The sequence below is a fragment of the Erinaceus europaeus genome, chromosome 2, assembly GCF_950295315.1.
Source record: "Erinaceus europaeus chromosome 2, mEriEur2.1, whole genome shotgun sequence".
In the NCBI taxonomy this organism is placed as follows: domain Eukaryota; kingdom Metazoa; phylum Chordata; class Mammalia; order Eulipotyphla; family Erinaceidae; genus Erinaceus; species Erinaceus europaeus.
Genome location: NC_080163.1, coordinates 91,970,410 through 91,992,952, shown reverse-complemented (window position 1 = coordinate 91,992,952; position 22,543 = coordinate 91,970,410). Strand labels below are relative to the sequence as shown.

At 35.7% G+C, this 22,543-nt stretch overlaps 1 protein-coding gene across 1 annotated transcript in view; it reads left to right on the top strand.

Moving 5' to 3' along the window:
- The window catches only part of LOC103114806 (probable ATP-dependent RNA helicase DDX60), an 83,839-nt gene that overhangs the window by 36,499 nt on the left and 24,797 nt on the right, over positions 1-22,543 (top strand). The window contains exons 19-27 of the mRNA XM_060171615.1: positions 252-347; positions 5,068-5,183; positions 8,726-8,865; positions 9,642-9,751; positions 9,841-9,945; positions 10,941-11,066; positions 14,501-14,628; positions 16,861-17,019; positions 20,211-20,355. Of these exons, the coding sequence (XP_060027598.1) occupies positions 252-347; positions 5,068-5,183; positions 8,726-8,865; positions 9,642-9,751; positions 9,841-9,945; positions 10,941-11,066; positions 14,501-14,628; positions 16,861-17,019; positions 20,211-20,355 (1,125 nt within the window). The remainder of the gene's footprint in view (positions 1-251; positions 348-5,067; positions 5,184-8,725; positions 8,866-9,641; positions 9,752-9,840; positions 9,946-10,940; positions 11,067-14,500; positions 14,629-16,860; positions 17,020-20,210; positions 20,356-22,543) is intronic.

Below are 22,543 nucleotides of genomic sequence, written 5' to 3'. Positions count from 1 at the left end.
CAATGGTAATGAACTCAAATTTTCATGATTTTATGCTCTCAATGAGCTATGTGGGAAATATTTATTAATGAAATATTCTTAGTCCTTTTTTGGATGTTTTAACTGAGATGTATATCATTTATGCTTCTTAATTATATTTTTAATCAGTAATATGCTGTCTTAGGGGAAATGTCAGTATGAACACTGCGTCATGTAAATATTTTTTAATGCTTGAATTTTAAACTAGGGATTTTCCTTTAATTGTTCAACAGATATTGGTGACAGTGCCCCAGTGTTTGGAAATACTCTTGCTAGGTCCTCATAATCAAAAGTGGGTGAAAAGGATGCGGTATGTCATATTTGATGAGGTATGTTACCTTTTATTTCACATAAGTATTTATATACATACAAACATGTATATACATGTGTGTATATATATACATACACACATATAATATGTGCACCATGCAGTGATGGTGAACTTGGTTGAGCAAATGCATTATAGTGCACAAAGACCCAGGTTCAAGCCCCCAACCCCCACCTATAAGGGGAAAGCTTCTCAAGTGATGAGGCAGTGCTGCAGGTGTTTCTCATTTTCTCCTCACTGTCTCCAATTTTCCTCTCAATATCTTGCTGTCTTTATCTTAAATAAATAATTGTAAAAATAAAATATATACCATGGATTTTAATGAATACATGCAAAATTGTAACTATTGAAGTAATCATTAATTCCATTTATGGAAGGAGCAGATGCAATGTGTTGGTGGTAGAAGATAAATGTAAAGAGCTGACAGCATAGCTCACTGGAATAGTGTGCTTCTTTGCAAAGTGCTTTGCCATGTGCTTGACCCAGGTTCCAGTCCAGCACTCATCACACTGAAAGATGTTTCAGTGCTGCAGCTTCTTTCCCTCTCTTCTGTCTGTATCGTAAACAAACAAATAAACAAAAAATGTACAAGTGGTCAGGAATGAGAAAAAAAAGGAACAGCATACTATACTAAGTATGATAGTAACAGAGATAATCCAGAAATCATTGAACTCGCTAATGACTCATTGCCATAGACATTTTTCCTTTTAGCCAAAGACTTCTATCCAACTAAACTATCTTTTAAGATATATTTGTTATTTATCTACTACTAGATTCATGGTGGCTAAAGTTAGACATGTTTGCTCTGTTGCTGGCTAAAAATGACACATTTTTCTAACCAGCATTAGTTTGATGTGTAATACTGGCAAGCAAATAAAGAAGTGATAGAGGCTGGGAAATATCGTAACTGCTAAGAACGTGATTCACACAGCTGAGACTACCAGATTGATTCCTTCTATCATATGTACTGGAGTGATGCTCTGTCTCTCTCTCTCTCTCGCTCTCTCTTTCTCACTTCTCTCTCTCTCTCTCTCTCTCTCACACACACACACACACAGTTGTTCTATTTTATATGGCATAAATAAAACATTCTTATTTTTTAATGTTAGCTTTTTAAAAAATATTATTTATTTATTTATTTTTATTGTTGTTATTTATGCCATTGTTGGATAGGACAGAGAGTAATGGAGAGAGAAGGGGAAGACAGAGAGGGGGAGAGAAAGATAGACACCTGCAGACCTGCCTCACCGCCTGTGAAGCGACTCCCCTGCAGGTGGGGAGCTGGGGGCTGGAACCAGGATCCTTACGCTGGTCTGGTCCTTGCACTTAGCACCACCTGTGCTTAACCTAAATAATTAAAATAAAAATACACATTATAAACACTAAATATTTAAAAGCAAACAAGATAAGCAGTCTAGAGGAAAACATATGAGGGTTTGTATTCTCTTTTACAATCCCAACCCACAACTACTTTTTCTTTTTATTAGTGGTTAAATATTGAATTACAAAATTATGCCATAACAGGGGTATAATTCCACACTGTTCTCACCACCCAAGTTCTGTGTCCCCATTCCCTTCACTGGAAACTAAAATAGTTCTCCCAAGGTCACAGATATGGGTTGGCTGTTATTTCTATAACTATATTTGTATATATTTTCTCTTTTTTTCTATGGTCCTGCCTTCTCTTCCTTTCTAAGTCACACCTGTACCTATTGCTACTTCTGAATGTCCTTCCTTTTTTCCTTTTCTCTCTCTGGGTTTTGATGGCACTGGTGCTCAGACCCCTCTGGTCATTTTCCCCTAACATCTCTCCCCCTTCTTGGAGATATGGACCAGAATACTTTTAGGGGTGCAGAAGGTGGAAGTTCTGGCTTTTGTGATTGTTTCTCTGCTGGACATGGGTGTTGGCAGATTTATCTTTAATTATTTATTGGATAGAGACAGAAATCGACAGGAAGGGGGAGATACAGAAGGAAAGAGATAGACACCTGCAGCTATGCTTCACCACTCGCAAAGCTTCCCCCCTGCAGGTGGGGACCAGGGGCTAGTACCTGAGTCCTTGCACATTGTAACATGTGCGCTGAACCAGGTGCAGGCACACACACACACACACACACACACACACACACACACACACACACCCACACCCCTCACACCCCTCGCAGCCTGTTTTTATCTTTCCCTAGTTGAGTAGGGCTCTGGAGAGGCGAGGTTGGGACAAATTGGTGAGGTTTTCTGCACGGGGATGTCTGGATGGAATCTTAGTAGCATATGCAGTTTGGCAGTTCATGGAAGTGCCAAGTTGATCCACAGGGTTCCCACTGTCTGGCATCTCCTAATCAGATAGGAATTGGCCTAGAGATTGAGCAGTTGGTGTGTTGTATGCTTAGTTGCAACCGAGATGCTGCTGGTTGGCATGGACTGGGGCCACTTTTTTTGGAAGCTCCAAATCCTCAACCCTCCTGGAATAAGGAGGAATTCTGGACGACACTGATCCCAAAGAGGATGAAATAGCCACAGTCTTCCAAATATCTCTGCTTCCAGTGCAGACTGTGCTAAAGAGTTAGTAAATTCAGAGAGATGAGTATGATTCAAACATTTCTGTTTTTTTTTTTTTTAACATATGTATTGAAGGTCATACCACTGTACTGTCTTAAAGTACTTTTTAGCAATATTTGAACTATTTGATTTTTAGTGATTCAGCTTAAAATACCTTCTGATTTTCTTTGTGATTCCTTTTTGGTCCTAATATTTAGAAGTATTTTTTCTGTATTTCCAAATATGCTTCTTTTTTACTGTCTTTTTTGTGCTTCTAGTATAATTGTATATAGGTCAAGAATATATCTTCATGTTTCATATAACATATTATGATATACCAAATTTAGTATACATTGATATGACATCATCTTATATATGATAATTTAAAAATATAAGCACATCACTAATGTATATAATACAGTGCTATGTAGTAGTATGATGTGATATTAGTTTACAGCATGATACATATAGTAGAATATATAATTAAATTCTCAATGCTATGTAATTTTATTAATTTAACATAATTATTATTATAGGAGAATAACCATAGTGCTGCTTAGCTTTGGATTATAGGAGTATCAGAATTTAAACCTGGTTACTCAGAGTATCAGACAAGGTTTTTTCTTTTTTTCATAATCATCATGCTATCCTCCATAACTTATAATTTAATTAATTTTATAAAAGTTATATTTTATGTAAGCAACACATTGAGAAAATGAAATGAAATTCATAATAAATGTTTGTTTATAAATATCATTAAATCTTTATAAATAATTAAATATTCTAAAATAAAGCTTCAAAAGATATGTGAGATTTATAAAGATTTTGAAGATTTGCAGAACAGTATTTTAATATATTTACTTTATTTAAATATCTTTGATATATATAACATTGTGCATATTTCAGATGTGCCTATATATTCAAATTAATAATTTTAATTAATAAAATATTAATATATTAATGAGAGTGAAATGGCAAATCACTGGGAAGATTTATAATTTCCAGTTGCCAAAGAACTCTCATTCAGATTATAGCTTTCTTTAACTCGTTAAGAAAAAAAGATACTTATACAATGAAATGTCCAAATTTCCCAATATAACCTTGAAAAGACATAAATACAAATTAAAGTCACAGTGAGATACACCTACCATATCAGTAAAAAATTAGAATCAAATTTGTTGCAGAGGAAGTGGGAAGAACTTATGCCCTGCTGGTGGGTACTGGGTTGGAAATCATTTTGGTACAATCTAATAAAAATGACAATCTTTCTCAAAGAAGGAATTCAAAGACTAAATATATATATATATATATATATATATATATATGTATATATATATATACTAGTATGAGAAAAACAAGTTTTAAGATGTTTAAATAGAAGACCAAAAACGCACACATGGCCTGTGTTCATGGTGGCAATAAATGTCCAACTGAGTAGAATGAATACAGTAGACGGTATAGAGCTATAAAAATCCATGTAACAAAATAATCTTACAGCTTAACTTTGAGCAAAGAAGCTAGACTTTAAAAGGCACATGCTGCATCATTAAAGTTACAAACTCTTTCAAAACTTCCAGCATCAATCTATAATACTTAGCAAAGCACATATGTAAATATAAAGAAGTTTAACAAGAGGATTGGACCAACCAATAAAATACACACAAGCACCAGGTGGGTTCAAGCCTCATATCACCACATAGGAGCCCCATACAAAGTGGAAACATCTTGAGTAAGAGTAGCAAAATTATAGTGTCTTTCTCTCTCTTTTCTTACTATCTGAAAACAAATTGCCAAGAGCAATAGAATCATGCAGGCACAAAGTCCCGAATTCAAAATAAATAAATAAATAAAATAAATAAATAGCGAATATAATGGAAAGTAATTCTTAAAACATAAAATTATTAAAGAAGAGGAATATATGTTTTTCACCAATGTTGAAATTAATTGTAACTTATGAAGACGTTTGCTTTTCTTTGAAACCAGATATTTCTTAAGTCAAAATTATGCTATATATGATATTTAAAACAAAAGTTAAAATTGCAAAGATTAACTTAGATATTGTTTGTTGCCTGAATGACAATTCAGATCTTTGTGGATATGAAAAATTTGAGGGCTATGTTGGTTAACCTTTGAGGAGCTATTTTCATTGAATCTGTACCGAATTTGTTTAACTACATATTCAGGTTCACTGTCTTGGGGGAGAAATTGGAGCAGAAGTTTGGGAACATCTTCTTGTTATGATTCGATGTCCCTTTTTGGCACTTTCTGCTACTATCAGTAATCCTGATCATCTTACTGAGTGAGTCTTTTGTTTTATATTCATCATGATTTCTATTGATGGAGGGTTAATTCTATCCACTTACCAATTATTTAACATATATATGGATATATACTATGTATATGTATGTTTAAATACATATACATATATTGCAAATATCGCTTCAAGTAACATATTTTTAATTTGGCTATATTTTATTAGGAAACATCATCTCTCATTCTCTGATTAAATAAAAGTTGCATTCTTAATTAAAAGCTTAATAATTTTGTGATGGGGGGCAGGTAGTGGTCCACCTGGTTGAATGCACACATTACCATGCACATGGACTCAGGTTCAAGCCTTACATCCCCACCTGCAGGGGAGAAGCTTCATGAGTGATGAAGCAGCACTGCAGATGTCGCTCTTTCTAACATCTTTTCCTTCTCAGTTTGTCTTTGCTTCACCCAAATAAATAAATAATTAAATTAAAAAAATAATTTTGTGAGAGGGGCCAGATGGTGGCACCCCTTCACATTATAATGCACATTACAAGGGGGAAAGCTTCATGAGTGGTGAAGCAGGGCTGCAAATGTCTTTCTGTCTCTTTCACTCCCTCTCTCTCCTTCTACTTTCAATTTCTTTCTGTCTCTATCCAATAATTTATATGTATATGAAAAATAATAAAAAGTTTGTGAGTAATATTCTGTTATGTATTATAATCTTTAGATTCTTGAGGAAATATGCTTATATATACACATAAGGATGACATAATGCAATTTAGGACTAGCATTTCATTATGCTATTATTTTCCTATGCATAATTCTAAAGTTTTCAAAATGTGAAAAAGTATAGTGGATATGGGTGTTCCTTGAACAGTTTTAGCCCAGTGTCAGAGTTTGATCATCTTACAAATATGATGTATTGAATTCTTAGGCTAAAGCAAATGTTTGTACTTAGACCTATTGGCTAAGGCAATTAGAAAACTTGAAGTATTACATCTATTTCCTCTCTGACATGTCACATTAAGAGTGATTTAGAATATAAATCAATGGGTTTATAATTTCATCTTTTCCCAACACCAAAAGTCTGTGCCCATCTCCTACCCCCCTAGGTAACCACTTAATTCCCTCCTCTATTTGCTTGCTTTTTCCTACTTTTATTGTGTTCTTAGTTCTACTCTACTTTTGTTTACCCCACTCAGCCTGTGTATTCCTTTGCTTCCTTCTTTCTTGTGGGACTCCATTTAATAGTTCTTGTAAGGTGGGGTTGATTGTGGCAAATTCCTTCAGTTTTTGAATATTTGAGAAAACCTTTATTTCTCCCTCATATTTTAAGGATAATTTTGCAGGATACAAGATTCATGGCTGGAATTACCTCTCCTTTAGAACATATTTATCATCCCACTCTCTCCTTGCTACTAGGGTTTGTGAAGAGAAATCTGATGAAAGCCACATAGCTCTACCTTTGTAGAGCAAAAAAGTTGAAAAACTTTTACCTTGTCATTGAATTTTGATAGTTTTACAATTATGTGCCCTGGTGTTAGTCTTTTTGTATTTATAAATCTGGGTGAATGTTCTGCCTCTTGAATGAGAATGTTCTTAGGGTTTCCTAAGTGAGGGAAATTCTTAGTTAAAAATTGCTCTGAAAATGGACTCTGGGCCTTTGGCCTTGTCCTCCTCCTTAGATATACCTACCACTCTTATAGTCAATCTTCTGATGGAGTCTGCAATTTTGCAGAGTCACTTCATTGTTTCTGAATCTTTCCTCTCTCTTATCTTTATATTGGAAGAGTAGACTAGTTGTATCTTTTAGATTGGAAATACTTTTACATGTATGAGTCTACTTCCTAAGCCTTCTACCTGAACATGAGTTGAAGTCAGAGCGTCTCCCTGGAGTTCTGTTTGAAAAATTTCTTTCATGCTTCCTAACTGCTTAGTGAATTCTGGTTGAAGTTCTTCTTCGAAGCTTTGAAGATTCTTAGCAATCTCTGTTCTGAGTTCTTCTGGTGTTTTTTTAAAATTTATTTTCCCTTTTGTTGCCCTTGTTTTTTATTGTTGTTGTAGTTATTATTGTTGTTGTTATTGATGACATCCTTGTTAGATAGGACAGAGAGAAATGGGGGGGGGGGAGAAAAGAGAGAGGGAGAAAAAGATAGACACCTGCAGACCTGCTTCACCGCCTGTGAAGTGACTCCCCTGCAGGCTGGGATCCAGGGGCTCCAAATGGGACCCTTCCGCTGGTCCTTGCACTTTGTCCCACATGCACTTAACCCGCTGCTCTACCACCAGACTCCCTCTTGTGTGTTTTAATTCCATAGCAAAATGCTCTTTCAAGTCTTGCTTAGATTCTTGCAGAGTCTTCATAATGAGCATTATGTAGTCTATCTCTGAGAGTCTCTCTAAATCTGTAATTCCTTGGATTCCCTCTGTTTCATTTTTTTTTTTTTTGAGTTTACAAAGGAACCAAAGTGAGGACTCAAGTCCAGGTTCAGTCTTTTATTTATTTACCTTTTTAACTTATTTTTTATTTAAGAAAGGATAAATTAACAAAACCATAGGGTAGGAGGGGTACAACTCCACACAATTCCCACCACCCAATCTCCATATCCCATCCCCTCCCCTGATAGCTTTCCCATTCTCTATCCCTCTGGGAGCATGGGCCCAGGGTCATTGCTGGTTGCAGAAGGTGGAAGGTCTGGCTTCTGTAATTGCTTCCCCGCTGAACATGGATGTTGACTGGTCGGTTTCATTTTTATCTGACTGATATGGTATGGTTAGCTGTTTAGTTTCTCTGCTTCCACATGTATTGTGCTGGTTATTGCTGGCCAGCAGGTGGTGCTATTGTGATTGCTAGGCTTCTCTTGTCTGTATGATCCATAGTGAGTGGGTGGGGTGAGGGGATTGTTTTGGGCTATCTTGTAGTTATAAATGCTGTCTGTTTTTCATTGTGCCATTGCCCTAAATTCAGAAGGCTAAAACCCCCCTGAATCAAAGGCTGAGAGTTTAAAGCTCCCTTCTCTTTTCTTCTGACACTAGAAACAACCTTCACTGCTTGCTTCACTTAAAGCAAAATGGCCAAAATGGTGCAATTCAGTGCCATGCTGGACATAGCTCTGATTTGATGGTGTTGTTTTTTCAACCCACGCCCCTTTTTGTCCCAGCCGTGCATGAGCACCCACCTGAGGATGCAGATCTTTCAGCTGTAGATTATGTAGATTTATTTTGTTGTTTTGGCAGGGAGAGAAGATCAGTTACCAGTTATTCTGTGGCCACACGTCCAGGAAGCCCTGGATATGAGTTTAACAGCTATATTTTGTCCATGTGTTTCATGAAGAACCTTAAAGTATTAGTTATTGGTGATTGTATAAAAGAATTAATTAAATAATTTAATAATTATACATAATTAAATAAAATGATAATAAATTGACACAACTTTTAATATGTTAAAAATTTAGAGATATTAATTCTCATAAAATCACTCTTTAAATAATTTTTGTGGAAAATAAATGACATCATAGATGTTTTTCTGTGGCAATAATACTTTATAATACTTTTCTCTCTTTTGAAAAAAAAAACAAAAAACAGATGGTTGGTGTTAATCAAAAAATACTGGCAGCATGCTGAGAGCACAATGGAAAATTCTGGTCCACTCCAAAATGCCTCGAAAGGTTCAAAAATGCAACAAAGAAAAGGAATAAAAAAGTCATCATACAGAGTTAGACTGGGTAAGGAATATCTTAACATAGAAGATGAGAGCACAAAATTATTGGGCGCAATAAATCTTTGCAATGTATTATGCCATTTATATATGTAAAACAATTTGGTCTTATTTTAGTTCCTCTGAAATCAATTTTATTTTCACTTACTTAGGAAATAAGATAAATAAATTATTCTTAGGAGATTTTAATCTGTGTTGAAATTTACACAGATTATAATGTCAGATCCAGTCAACCTGAAGACCCAGGACTTCCCCCAAACAATCTGTTGATCTGTTTTAAAATAATATGAATTGCCTGCTTTGGAAAAAAAAAAGTGATAGGAATAGTAGAGTTACGTCACCGATTAGGGGACCTACATTGCCATGCCTGTGACTCTGATTTGAGTTCTGGTAGCTTGTGGGAGGTGTTGTGGCAGTGGAGAAAGCATTGATGTTTGGTGTCTGGCCATATATACACTATTTGAATAATAATAACAACAACAATAATAATAATAATGCAGCTCTAAGTGGTGAAAATAAAGGATACATGAAGTCTAGGTTCACCCAAAGAAAAATAAAAGATCGTAATTGAATATTATGTGAAGAAGGACAAAAGCAGAAATAGTATAGTTTATATAGTACACTGATTTCTCTTTCAAGGTTTTTTTTCCAATCCAGATAACACTGCTCCTAGAATTTAACTCATTCATAACATCTCTATCTTGGAATTCTTGTAAATGAAAAGTTGTATTACATCATTGTTTTGAAGGGAAGTTGATAACAATTTCACTTTTGTAATTACAGTTTGGTACAAAGAGAGATACAATGATCTAGAAAAGTATGTGTGTTCCCTAAAGGATGGTGAGTTTATCATTGACCACTATCACCCATGTGCTGCACTTACAGTAAATCATGTAAGTATAAATCACATTGGGAAATGGGTACCTGCATGGTTAAAAATCTTCAAATAAGATCAGTAAATTTTTTATTTTATGAATTTTAGATTATAAAACATGGCATTCCTGTAGACCTTGGATTTTCTCCTCGAGAAAGCATACTGCTTTATGACGCTATGGTTCACATTTGGCCAGGTTGGCCAAGAATGCAGGTTTGTGTGTGTGTGTGTGTGTGTGTGTGTGTGTGTGTGTGTGTGTGTGTGCTCTATGACTAAAATATATTTTTGGCATTCCATCAAGAAGGAGCAAATTAAAGAATAATATTTATCCAGGTATAAATAGGAATAGGCTATCTTTCTCTCTCCCCCCCTCGATTTCTCTCTGTCCTATCCAACAACAATAGCAATAACAACAATAAAAACAACAAGGGCACAGGGGCAATGAAAATGGGAAAAAATGGCCTCCAGGAGCAGTGGATTAGTAGTGTAGGCACTGAGCCCCAGCAATAATTCTGGAGGCAAAAAAAAAAAAAGAATAGCATCTGTTATTGTTAAGAGTATAAACTTCAGGTTCACAATGCTCCAGATTTGGATGGATTACTGGATTAATTAAGTTTTCTATGCAATTGCGATTCTCTTGTTAAAAGAAAATATCAATTTTGTAGGATTACTGTGAAGTTTAACTGTATCATTTATAAAGTACTTAGAATAGTGCCTTCTAATCATAGGCAAATATTTTATATACATGTTTTAGAATATGGATGTTTTATCTCTAAAGCTAATTGCAGGGACTGGGTGGTGGTGCACATGTTACAGTGTACAAGGACCTGGGTGTGAACCCCTGGTCCCAACCTGCAGAGGGAAAGCTTTGCAAGTGATGAAGCAGGTCTGCAGGTATCTTTCTCTTTCCCTCTATATCTCCCCTACCCTCTCGATATCTGGCTGTCTCTATCCAATAAATAAAGATAATTAAGAAAGCTAACTACAATATTAAAGTATTTTTGTGTTGGTAGACTCTAATAAAAATATAATAATATTCAACCCTTATGTAGAGAACAGAACTGCTACCCTATATGCAGTTAACTTTGTAATTGAATAGGAATGGACATTGACTGCTTGATTTATCCACTTAATTTTGATATATCTGGAGAAAGTTAGAGAATGTGATAACTTAATTTTCATTGGAATTTTTAATATTTTATTTTAAGGAATTAGAACCTGAAGAATTCAGCTACTTTAAAAATAAATTGGTCATCATGAAGGCAGATGTCAAGAAATATGAAGAAGAACTAAAAAATGAAATGATGCATTGGGTTGAACTAGACAAAGTCAAGGTAAAGCAATTTAAATAAAAGATTAATCTGGAGAGATAACTTAGTGGTAGAGTTTAGAACACACAAGTTTGAGGCGCCAGATTCTTTTTTTTTTTTTCTTTTCATTTTCACAGGCCTCTGGCCCATATGAACCCCATAGCCTCATTTGTAATATACAGATTATTAAAAATAAAAATTATAAGTATTGCTTAAATTGGAGTAGGTGTTAGGCTAAATCTACTTCCCCAGTTTATTTTTTTAAAGTCACCTTGTAAAGGATTTCCAGGGCTCTCCTAGGTGGTCTTGTATGTCAGACAAGTTCATTCCACATCCCTGTGTAAACTACTTCTCATTGTTCTCAGGTGTGTAGATATGGTGCTTTGGAATTGTCCATTTCCAAGCCCAAAGGACCTTTCGTTCTTTCTTGCAGATAGACATTTTCAAGCCTGCAGGCCCTTTAATTCTTTCTTGCAAGTTTTGATTTCCCAGGTTGTTGCCACTCAGATTCCTCAAGTTAATCACCTATTACTTTCCCAGGTGTCTAGGTGGGATTAGAAGCACCAGTTCCCAACTCCCTAAGAATGGCTCATCTCATGTAAATAACCTGCCTTTTTTTTTTTTTTTCAAGTGTGGAGGCTGGAAATGCTATTTTTCCAGAGGCCTCAGATTATATTCCTAGTATTTCATATACCAGAGAAAAGCATTGCTTTGATCTCTCTTTTATTTCCTATCCCTCTCATTCACTGTGGACTCTTCAAAATAAATAATTCTTAAACAATAAAACAAGTAGAAGATTAAAATGAAATTAATTGAGATGCTTTATATATTCTCAGGAAAATCACACATAAACTCCTAAGGGTGTGGAGTTGGATATAACCTTCCATCACCAATTCTACCTTAATTTGGTTAGTTTGATGTGGAAAAATCCAAAGACTCATTACTTGAACTCTAGCTTTGAACAATCCACACGTGTTGCAACTTTGAATTTGTATTTGAGACAATAGAACTCAAGTTGGGTCATTGCTTTGCACAGAAATTAGGACTTAACAGGGAGATGTTTAATTGTACCCATGTGTCCCCAATTTATAATAAAAAGAAAAAAACCTAAAAATAACTAAAGAAAAAAATAAGAAAAATAGTGATTTTGGATGTCACTAGTGGGTCATGAATGATTTTCATCTCCAATATTTCGCAAAGGATTTTTCTTTCTTTCCTTCTTTCTTTCTTTCCTTCTTTCTTTCTTTCCTTCTTTCTTTCTTTCCTCCTTTCTTTCTTTCTTTCTTTCTTTCTTTCTTTCCTTCTTTCTTTCCTTATTTGCTTGTTGGTAGGTGAATGTCCTGGCAGTTCCTCTTCTCACAAAGGAAAATTTAAAAACTCTGTAAATAGATAAAATTCTTAGTAGCATTTATCTTTGGTTCTATTCCTTGATTTTATTATGCTTCTTCTCCTTACTTCTGAAAATAAGTACTAGAATATCTCAATTGCATATTTCCAAGGTTACCTAGACTGATTCATTGGATGTTTAAAAGGAAAGTAATATACATCCACATATACAAACATGTATTATCAAATAAATTTGACCTTTTGGGACTCTTAAGTCTTGATTCAAATGTGATTATTTCTTGCTAGGCCTAGTATTAAGTAATGCCAACAGGATTTTAATCTACCACTGGTGTCATCTCATTCCATGTGGGAATCAACACATATTTTCTTTTTTATTGAAGTAAATTTTTATTATAACATTATATAAGTCTCAGATGGTTGAAAGTTAGCATGTCTATATTCTGTGTTCAGTTATCCATTACAATTCAAATTTTTCATTTCACTATACAATTTTCTTTCCATATGACTTACCCACCATCCTTCTCTGTTTTCTTCTGGTAACCAGTCAATAATCTTCTAGTCCAAAAATTTATTTTATTACTTAGTATACCTGCTTGTTTTCTCTACATACCTCATTTCAGTGAAATGATGCAGTTTTCTAATGATATTAAATATTTTTATCATCTTATACTCTTTCATTGATTCAACACTATGACCTCTGACCTTTAGAAATTGAGGAGACTAATCAGCCAGGATACACACCCACTCCTGAATGGTTAAGTCAAAAATCTGTTCCTAACTGGAAGGCAAATTAAACTAGAGGCAAGGCTTGGTTAGACCCAGTTTAATCAGATGATACAAAACCTGAAAACAGGGCAGATTCATGTCTCAGAAAAATTATTTTAATCTTAAACTAGGGATCAGTATTCGTATGGAGAAGTGGTGTTGTTAGGGAAAAGAGTTCTAGTTATCTGTATGGCTTATGGGGCTCTTATCATAATGCATCCCATAAAGCTGGAACAGGTCTTATAATGAGAAATGAATTACCAGAGCTTGACATTAATGTCTCTTGTAACATTTTGAGATAAAATCATTAAGCCATACCTTTTTCCAGAGTTTTAGGTGGCAGACACTTAGTCATATCTGGAGGTCTATGTGACTAACTCCTTTATATATAGAGAGAACAAGATGGGAGTCTTTAAAAATTGTCTCTTTAACATCCCTTTGTGGTTTCATATGACTTTCTTTTAAAGTTTAAAAAAGATTTTATTTATTTATCTTTTGGATAGACACAAAGAGAAACAGAGGAAATATACAGAGAGAGAGACAGAGACAGAGACAGAGAGAGATTGGAACTTGCAGCTCTACTTCATGGCTCATGAAGTGTTCCTCATGTAGTGGGGACTTGGGGATTGAATCTCGGTTCTTGCATGCCATGCCCCTCATATGACTTTTAATTAATGTTATAAATTTACACTGTGAATGTGATCACATTTTTCTTTTTCTCTTTTTTTCTTTTTCTTTTCTTTCCTTTCCTTTTCTTTTTTTTTTTAATTAACCAGAGCACTGCTCAGTTCTGATTTATGGTAGTGCATGGGATTGAACCTGGTACTTCGGAGCCTCAGGCATGAGAGTCTCTTTGCATAATCATTATGCTAGCTACTCTCCACCTTTTTGTTTCTTTAGTGAGAAAAAAATAAAAGAAAAAGAAAAAGGGAAATGGTTCTGGGGAGAGTTCATCAACACTTTGGTTTCTCTACATAGCCTCCTTGCCTGCAAGAGTGAAGAAAGTGTTTTCCATGCCTATCCCTTGTACAAAAGCCTGTACAATGCCATGAATTTACATAGATTTGCTATACGTAGATATTTACATTTACTGTACAAATACATTTGCTATAGATATTTAGATTTGCTGTACCTAGATTTACATAGATTTTGCTGTAGAAATATATCATTCAAGTCTTCTGTGGTTCTATGTTTTTAAAAAATAGTGTTTTAGATGTTGTTGCCAGCTCCCTCCATAAAAATGCACTGAATTTTGATAATTTGATGTTTAGTCTTAAACAGCTGATTTTATTACCTATTATTTACAGCTGCAAATATTTTATGATATATAATTTGTTTTTATTCAGGTGAGTCAGTTACTTAAGTACCTTAAACCCCAAACATTTGATTGTAAAGAAAGTGAAAAGCGAAGAATGTTTCCCAGCTTTGTGGAAAAACTCAAAGAAATGGGTAGACTGCCTGCAATTTTTTTTTTGTAAGTAATATTCTATGCAAAGTGTTTGGCTTATTATTGTATGAGTGTAAAGAATTTTTGAGAGAAATAATTGAAAAAGAATATAACATCTCTGGTGCATAATAATAGGATCATAAGGAACTAAGAAGATTTTGGATAAGTTTTAAGAAAGTTGGGAGTCGGGTGGTAGTGCAGCAGGTTAAGCACGTGTGGCACAAAGACCAAGGACCCGCGTAAGGACCCAGGTTGGAGCCCCTGGCTCCCCACCTGCAGGGAAGTCGCTTCACAGGCAATGAAGCAGCTCTGCAGGTGTCTGTCTTTCTCTCCCCCTCTCTGTCCCTCCTCTCTCCATTTCTCTCTGTCCTATCCAACAACAATGATATCAACAACAACAATAATAACTACAATAATAAAACAACAAGGGCAACAAAAGGGAATAAATAAATGAATATTTTTAAAAGTCATCTGGCTTTTTGTTTCTCTTTCTTCCCTTTAGAACATTGAAAGAAATATTGATGGGTCTTAATAACAGCATCAAATAATTAACAACTAGTTTTTATTAGCTTAAAGTAATAATTTTCCTTTGGAAATAATTTATTGGACTGCAATGAAAAAAATGAGCTCACATTCAGATTATTTCACCACACAATTGATTCTGGATCAAGAACTCAGGAAGCTGGAAAACAATGTGATATAATTGTCCTTAAGAAATTAGTAATAATTGTGATATATATAAACATATATACATAAATATGTGCACATATTTTTAAAATTTACTTATTTATTGTCAACAGGGTTATCGATGGGGCTCAGTGCCAGCAGTACGAAGCCACCGCTCCCAGTGGCCCCCTTTTTTCCCCCCTTTCTCTTTTCTTTCAATATGAGAAGTCAGAGAGTACTTGAAAGCAAAGTGGAGATAGAGGGAGATAAAGATACCTACAGACGTGTTACACTACTCATGAAGTGTCCCCCCTACATGCAGGGAGCAGGTGCTTGAAAATAGGTTTTTTTGCACATAGTGATATGTGTGCTTAACCAGGAGCGCCCCTACCACGTGCCCTATTTATATTCTTAAAGTGATAAGATTCACTAACATAACACTTTTATGATCAAGATGTTATAGTATTTATGAGGTGATGTTTTGCATCTCTAGCGGTGAAGTTCAGAAAAAATAGTCTATTATTAACTATAAAACATAATCTGTCCCTCAAATGGGAGAGGTGGGAGGTGTCTAAAAGAGATTTAGGAACCTAGTATCCTATGGTAGATAGATACTGTAATTTAGTGATGAATTAAGTATGCTGACAACTATCTTGGGGAGATGTAAACTGAGTCGGGCTGAGTGATGGCGTACCTGGTTGAGCGCACGTATTACAATGCGCAAGGACCTGGGTTCCAGCCCCTGGTCCCCACCTATAGAGGAAAAGCTTTGCGAGTGGTGAAGCAGTGGTGCAGGTGTCTCTCTGTCTCTCTCCCTCTCTCTTTTTTTATAATTATTTTTTAAATTTTTATCTATTTATTTATTTTCCCCTTTTTTGTTGCCCTTGTTTTATTGTTGTTGTAGATATTATTAATGTTGTTGTTATTGATATCGTCATTGTGATAGGACAGAGAGAAATAGAGAGAGTAGGGGAAGACAGAGGCGGGAGAGAAAACTAGACACCTGCAGACCTGCTTCATTGCCTGTGAAGCAACTCCCCTCAGGTGGGAGCGGGGGACTCGAACCTAAATCCTTAGGCTGGTCCTTGCTCTGTGTGCCACACGCGCTTAACCTGTTGCGCTACCGCCCGACTCCCTGTCTCTCCCACTGTATCACTCCCTTCCCTCTTGATTTCTGTCTGTCTCTATCCAATAAATAAAGATAAAAAAGATGATTAAGTACAAAATAATCATAAATCTGGGGCCAGGCAATGAAACACCTGGTTAGGTAAACATATTAATAGTGTTCAAAGACCCGTGTGCACCTTGCTTCTCACTTGTAGGGGAAAAGCTTCACAGGTGGTAAAGTGGGACTGTCAGTGTCTCTCTGACACTTCCCCTCTGTATCTCCCACTCCATTCTCAATTTCTCTCTGTCTTTATCCATTAATTAATTTAATTAATGATCTTGAGCTGAGAATCCAAGGGGTCAAATTTATGGAAGCATAAATTGATATTAACCTAATAAATGTTTTTGTTGCTAAAATTATTAGTGAGAATGGATCTATAGCAATATAAATATGTATTTTAATACTTTAATATGTTTTAAATCTAGATTCAATATTCACACAGTGGAAATATTAGCCTCACGCATTCTAGAACAATTGATATATAAACAAGTGGCTCACAATAGCCCAAATGTTGAAAAAGAAAAGAAAGTATTGTATAAGAAACTGTGGAAAGCAAGAAGGTGTCAAAGGAGAAACTTTGCTGTGTGAGTATTTTTATTTTTATCATGGAATTAAATACTTAATAAAACTTGTGTCTTCACCTGTTTTATAATTACAACTTGTTTCCATAATGTGATGATGTGAATCCCATCCTCAGTCAAGATTTTTTTTTTTTTTAGTGATTTAATAATGATAGACAAGATTGTGGGATAAAAAGGGCACAATTCTCAATTCTTACTACCAGAATTCTATATTCCATCCCCTCCATTGGAGGTTTCCCTAGTCTTTATACCTCTGGGTATAAAGAATGTGGAAGGTCTGGCTTCTGTAATTGCTTCTCTGTGGGACATGGACATTGACAGGTTGATCCATACTCTCAGCCTGTTTCTATCTTTTCCTAGTGGGGTAGAGCTCCAGGGAGTTGGGGTTCCAATAATATTGGTGAGGTTGTCTGCCCAAGGAAGTCAAGGTTGGCGTCATGGTAGGATCTGCAATTTGGTGACTGAAAATCATTAAAATATAAAGCAGAAGAAATTGTTTAATAATTGTGAACCCAAAGGTAAGAATATAGTAGATGAAATTTGGGGTCTTCATGTTGGAAGAAGTTAGACAGTCTATTTTAGTGTATTCCAATGGGCTCATGATTTTACTAATTTTTGCCTCAGTCTGTCAGCTAACATGAAGGTAGGCTAAAAATACTGCCTGGGAAGATGGTGTAGGGGTTGGGAATAGGACTAGAAAGCTGGATCAGGGCAGAGAGTAGCTCCTAAAAATTGGAAAATTATATAAATACTGTTAACTGTGAACCCCATTGATCTGACCTAGGGCCCATGTCTATTCATATTTAGCACAGGAGTCTGTGCAACCTCTGCATTCCTGTAGGTCTAAGCTCGCATTCTGTGGTCATAACTAGTAACATTTTAGGATGCACTCATTTCAGGACCCATCTTCCTTGAGTGATAGAGTATGTTATACCAACCTCCTTTCGGAGAGTGGAGAACTTTCTACTATTGTTGTTCTGCATTGAGGGCAAAATCCTGCAGAGACCCACAAGAGAGTTTATGATGTTGTTTCTGATGGAAATAATCAATGATGATGGAGAAATGTAATCTATTAAAGGTCTAGGTTCATCATATTTATGAATCTACCAGGATTCCCTGACTAGGTCCCTGGATGATGATACTGCCTCATCCCTTTGAGAATGTCATATATCAGGAACCAGAAGTGACAACAATAACAAATGCTGGAGAAGTTGTGGGGACAAATGAACTCTTCTACACTGCTGGTGGGAATGTAAATTCATCTTACTCCTGTAGAGAACACTCTGGAGAATCCTCACAAGACTAGAAATGAACCTTCCTTATGACCCAGTAATATCTCTCCTATAGATATATCCTAAGGAGTCAAACACATCTATCCAAAAATATATATTTTTATAGCAGCACAATTCATAATAACCTCACTCAAAATTCTTAACATTTACCTTAGCTACTGTTGAGAAAAATATCAATCGTTTTAATTAATTAATTAATTTAAGAAAGGATTAATTAACAAAACCATAAGGTAGGAGGGGTACAACTCCACACAATTCCCACCACCCAATCTCCATAACCCACCCCCTCCCCTGATAGCTTTCCCATTCTCTATTCCTCTGGGAGCATGGACTCAGGGTCATTGTGGGTTGCAGAAGGTAGAAGGTCTGGCTTCTGTAATTGCTTCCCTGCTGAACATGGGCGTTGACTGGTCAGTCCATACTCCCAGTCTGCCTCTCTCTTTCCCTAGTAGGATGGGTCTCTGGGGAAGTGGAGCTCCAGGGCACATTGGTGGAGTCTTTAGTCCAGGGAAGCCTGGCCAGCATCCTGATAACATCTGGAACCTGGTGACTGAAAAGAGAGTTAACATACGAAGCCAAACAAATTGTTCAACAATCATGGACGCAAGCTTGGAATAGTGGAGAGGGAGTGTTAGGGGCATACTCACTGCAAACTCTAGTGTACTTCTGCTTTCAGGTATATATTTTGCAGTAGTTTACGGATACGTGAGAATATATGCTCTCTCTCACAGAAACTGGTGTATATCTAGGTTTTGGGACTTTGTTAGAAAGTGAACCACCTGAGATGGAATTAGAGTATACTATGAAAGGAAAGGTCTTACCCGAGTAGTGAAGCTGAAGGATTGTCATTCCACACGTGAAGTCTCTGGACACAGTCTGAAGTGAAGCATGTTGAGGTGGCAATCTCTAGAAACAGAATATAAGAATGTGTTACGTTAACGTATTCTGTTTCTAGTACACATCTGGGATGGGGTTCTCTTATAAGTTAGGTTTACATCTAAAAAGAGTGAAAATGCACACAGCTGATTTTTTTTGAAAAGGAAAAACAAAAAACAGAGCTCAGTTTCTACCAGTGATGGCTGAAAACTGGCCTTTTCTGAATCTAGCAGGCTGCCCATTTTTCCTCTGAAAGCCATTTTACCAAAGAAATGGCTTACTGATTGACAAATACCCAGGCTCTTCTTGGTATATTTTTTGTTATCTTACATAAAGTTCCCCCAGCTTAGTTTTAAGACCCAAACAAAGTAAAAACAAAAGTCCTTAAAATAAAGTTTTCTATACTTCTCTAACTATATCTAAAAATCTAAATTCATATGCAATTTTAAGGAAACATGATTTTTTTAAGCAGCTTAATATCAGAAATGCAATTCTATGAACCATGGAAAGATTTTAAAATGTTATTACCTTAGGGTTATTTCTGGGGCTCAGTGCCTGCACCAGGATTCCACTACTTCCCAAAGACCTTTTATTTTTTTTAAACATGAATAAAGACAAAGTGAAATTGAGAGGGGACAGGAGGAGGATAGGGCTAAAAAGATATCTGCAGCATGGCTTCACATCTCATGAAGTGGAGACTTCCCCGCTGGTGGGGAACAGGTGCTTGAACTGGGGTAGTATCTGCACTCTAGCATGAACACCACAGCCTAACCCCAGAAAATTTTTGTGATGTGTGTTTTAGAATTTTTTCCTATTTTCTGTTAAATACATATTAAATTTAAGTGCTATTAAAAGTAAGTGGATACACAGACAATTGGGGTAATTAAAACCAGACGAATACCTTCCAATAGGGACATTAGTGTTTGTGTTTTTAGTTTTTACACCTATGACCTCAAACCTAAAATATAAAGAAATGCAAAATGATCAACATGCTATTCACTGGCTTACAGGATATTTTGTTTTCAGTTTCTCAAATTCAGGGACAGGTGCTAGGATTCAAAGATTGATTTTAGGATTTGCTGAAATAAAGGAAATAAAGAGAATGTTGAAAAAATATAACGATATTCCTGCAGACTGTACTTATGCTGCTCGTACAAGTGTGGATACTCAGGTAAGAGGAAAAAATACTTTTGTTGTATGTGTTGATTTGGTAGGGGTGAAGTAGCAAATTACTATAGGATATATAACTTAAATAACTTTTCTCACAATTCTGAAGGATAGAATATCAGTGTGTTAGCAGGGCGGGATCCTTCTCCTAAGGGCCTTGGGATCTATTATTGCATTCTGGTCCCTTTGGATTTCATATTCAGATTTCAGAGAGAGAAAGGGTTGGGAAGAGAGCATTGGGAAGGAAGGGGGGTTAGAGAGGGAGAGAGAAAGAGACACCTATATCACTCTTTATGAAGCTTCTCCCCTTTAAGTGGGGACTAGATGCTAGAACTCATTATACATGGTTATATGCACTTAACTGAGTATGCCACTGCCTGGCCCTTGGATTTTATTTTTCTCTTTGTATCTTCATGTTTTCTTCTTGATGTATGTTTCTATCTCTGAAATTCTTCATGTTGGGTTAGAGTTCACTTTTTTTACAACTATTTTATTTATAAATTTAATTACCTTTTAAGGAAACTTTCATAAAATATAGTCTCGTTTTGAAAAGCTAGAGGCAAAGGCTTTATATAAATATTTAAGGTGGGATTTGGTAGTGACGCTCATGGTTAAGTGCAGATAGTACAAAATGAAGGACCAAGCAAGGATCCTGTAGGGTGATCAAATTACAAGTGGTGAAACAGGTCTGCAGGTGTCTGTCTTTATCTCCCTGTCCTCTCTCAAATTCTCTCAGTCCTATCCAATTAAAAATAAATAAATAAAATATATGGCTTCCAGGAGCAGTGGATTTGTAGTGCCAGCACTGAGCCCAAGTGACAGCCCTAGAGACAAAAATACATACATGCATACATACATACAAACATATACATACAAACATACATACATACATTTAAGGACCAACAAAATTAAACTCACACAGGGTGTGTGTGTGTACATCTATACTGTAGTATATGACTTATAAGATGTACAACACAATGGTAATCTAAAACATCAGATAGGAATAAATTTGGAGCCTATAAACAATAAGGTGATTTTTGTAAGTTTATATCATTATCACTAATAACTTAAATATTAATGTAAAGGTAAACCTTCAACCACTGCAGCCTTTTTGCTTTGTCAACTTATTTTCATTTATTGAAGTTAATTTTATCTATTCCTTTATGTGTAGATAGATATAAGAATCACATATAAAGTCCCTTTTCTTAGTAACAAGTTTAACATTACTTACTTCAAAGTCTCAAAACTTCACAATCTCAAAATTAAGATGTGTGTGTTTTCAGGAAACTCTTTTTCCTCTATTCTGTATCTACCTAGCTCTTCCATGTGGAACCCATGGTGTCATTATTGTGCTATATTTATTCTTTACTCTCACTTCATTCCAAACTTAATTCTATAACATGAATCTACTCCTTAAACAATTGGTGCTCAATTTCAGTCAGAAAAAGATGGTAGTTATTACTTGTTTATGCTGTATTCTTTCCTTAAATTATAGAGGAGAGAGAGGTAGACTAAGAGGAAGGAAAATGGAAAGAAAGAGAAATATAAATACTAATAGTGACATATAGAAAGAAAGAAGGAATGTGCTGAAATAGACGTGTAGTTTCAGAGGGAGGGAGAAACATGAAGAAGAGAAAAGAAACAGAGAAGGACAAAGGGGAAACTTGATGAATGGGCATGATTTTACCATCTAGATGTACCTACAGGTACATGAGATCAGACCCTTTATAGCCTTATTTCTTGATTTCCTCAGACTGAGGAAAACTTCAGGCTTTTAAAAAATATTTTATTTATTTATTTATTATTGAATAGAAACAGAGAAATTGAGAGATGAGGAGGATGAGATAGAGAGGAAAAGAAACAGACATATACATGCAGTTCTACTTCACCACATGTGAAGCTTTCCCTCTGCAGGTGGGTACCAGGGGCTTGTATCTGGTTCCTTGTTCACTATAATGCCTGTGCTTAACCAGCTAGGTGCTCCACTGCTTGACCTCAAAAACGTCATGTTTGTTTTTTTGTTTTATACTGTTAACCAGTGGAAAGTAGGACAAAATTGACTGGAGAGACAGCATAACGATTATGCAAGAGATCTTCATGCCTAAGAATCTGAGGTCCCCGATTCAATCCCCAGGAGCTGGACAGTGCTATTCTGCTATCCTCTCTATCTCTCTCTCTCTATCTCTCTCTCT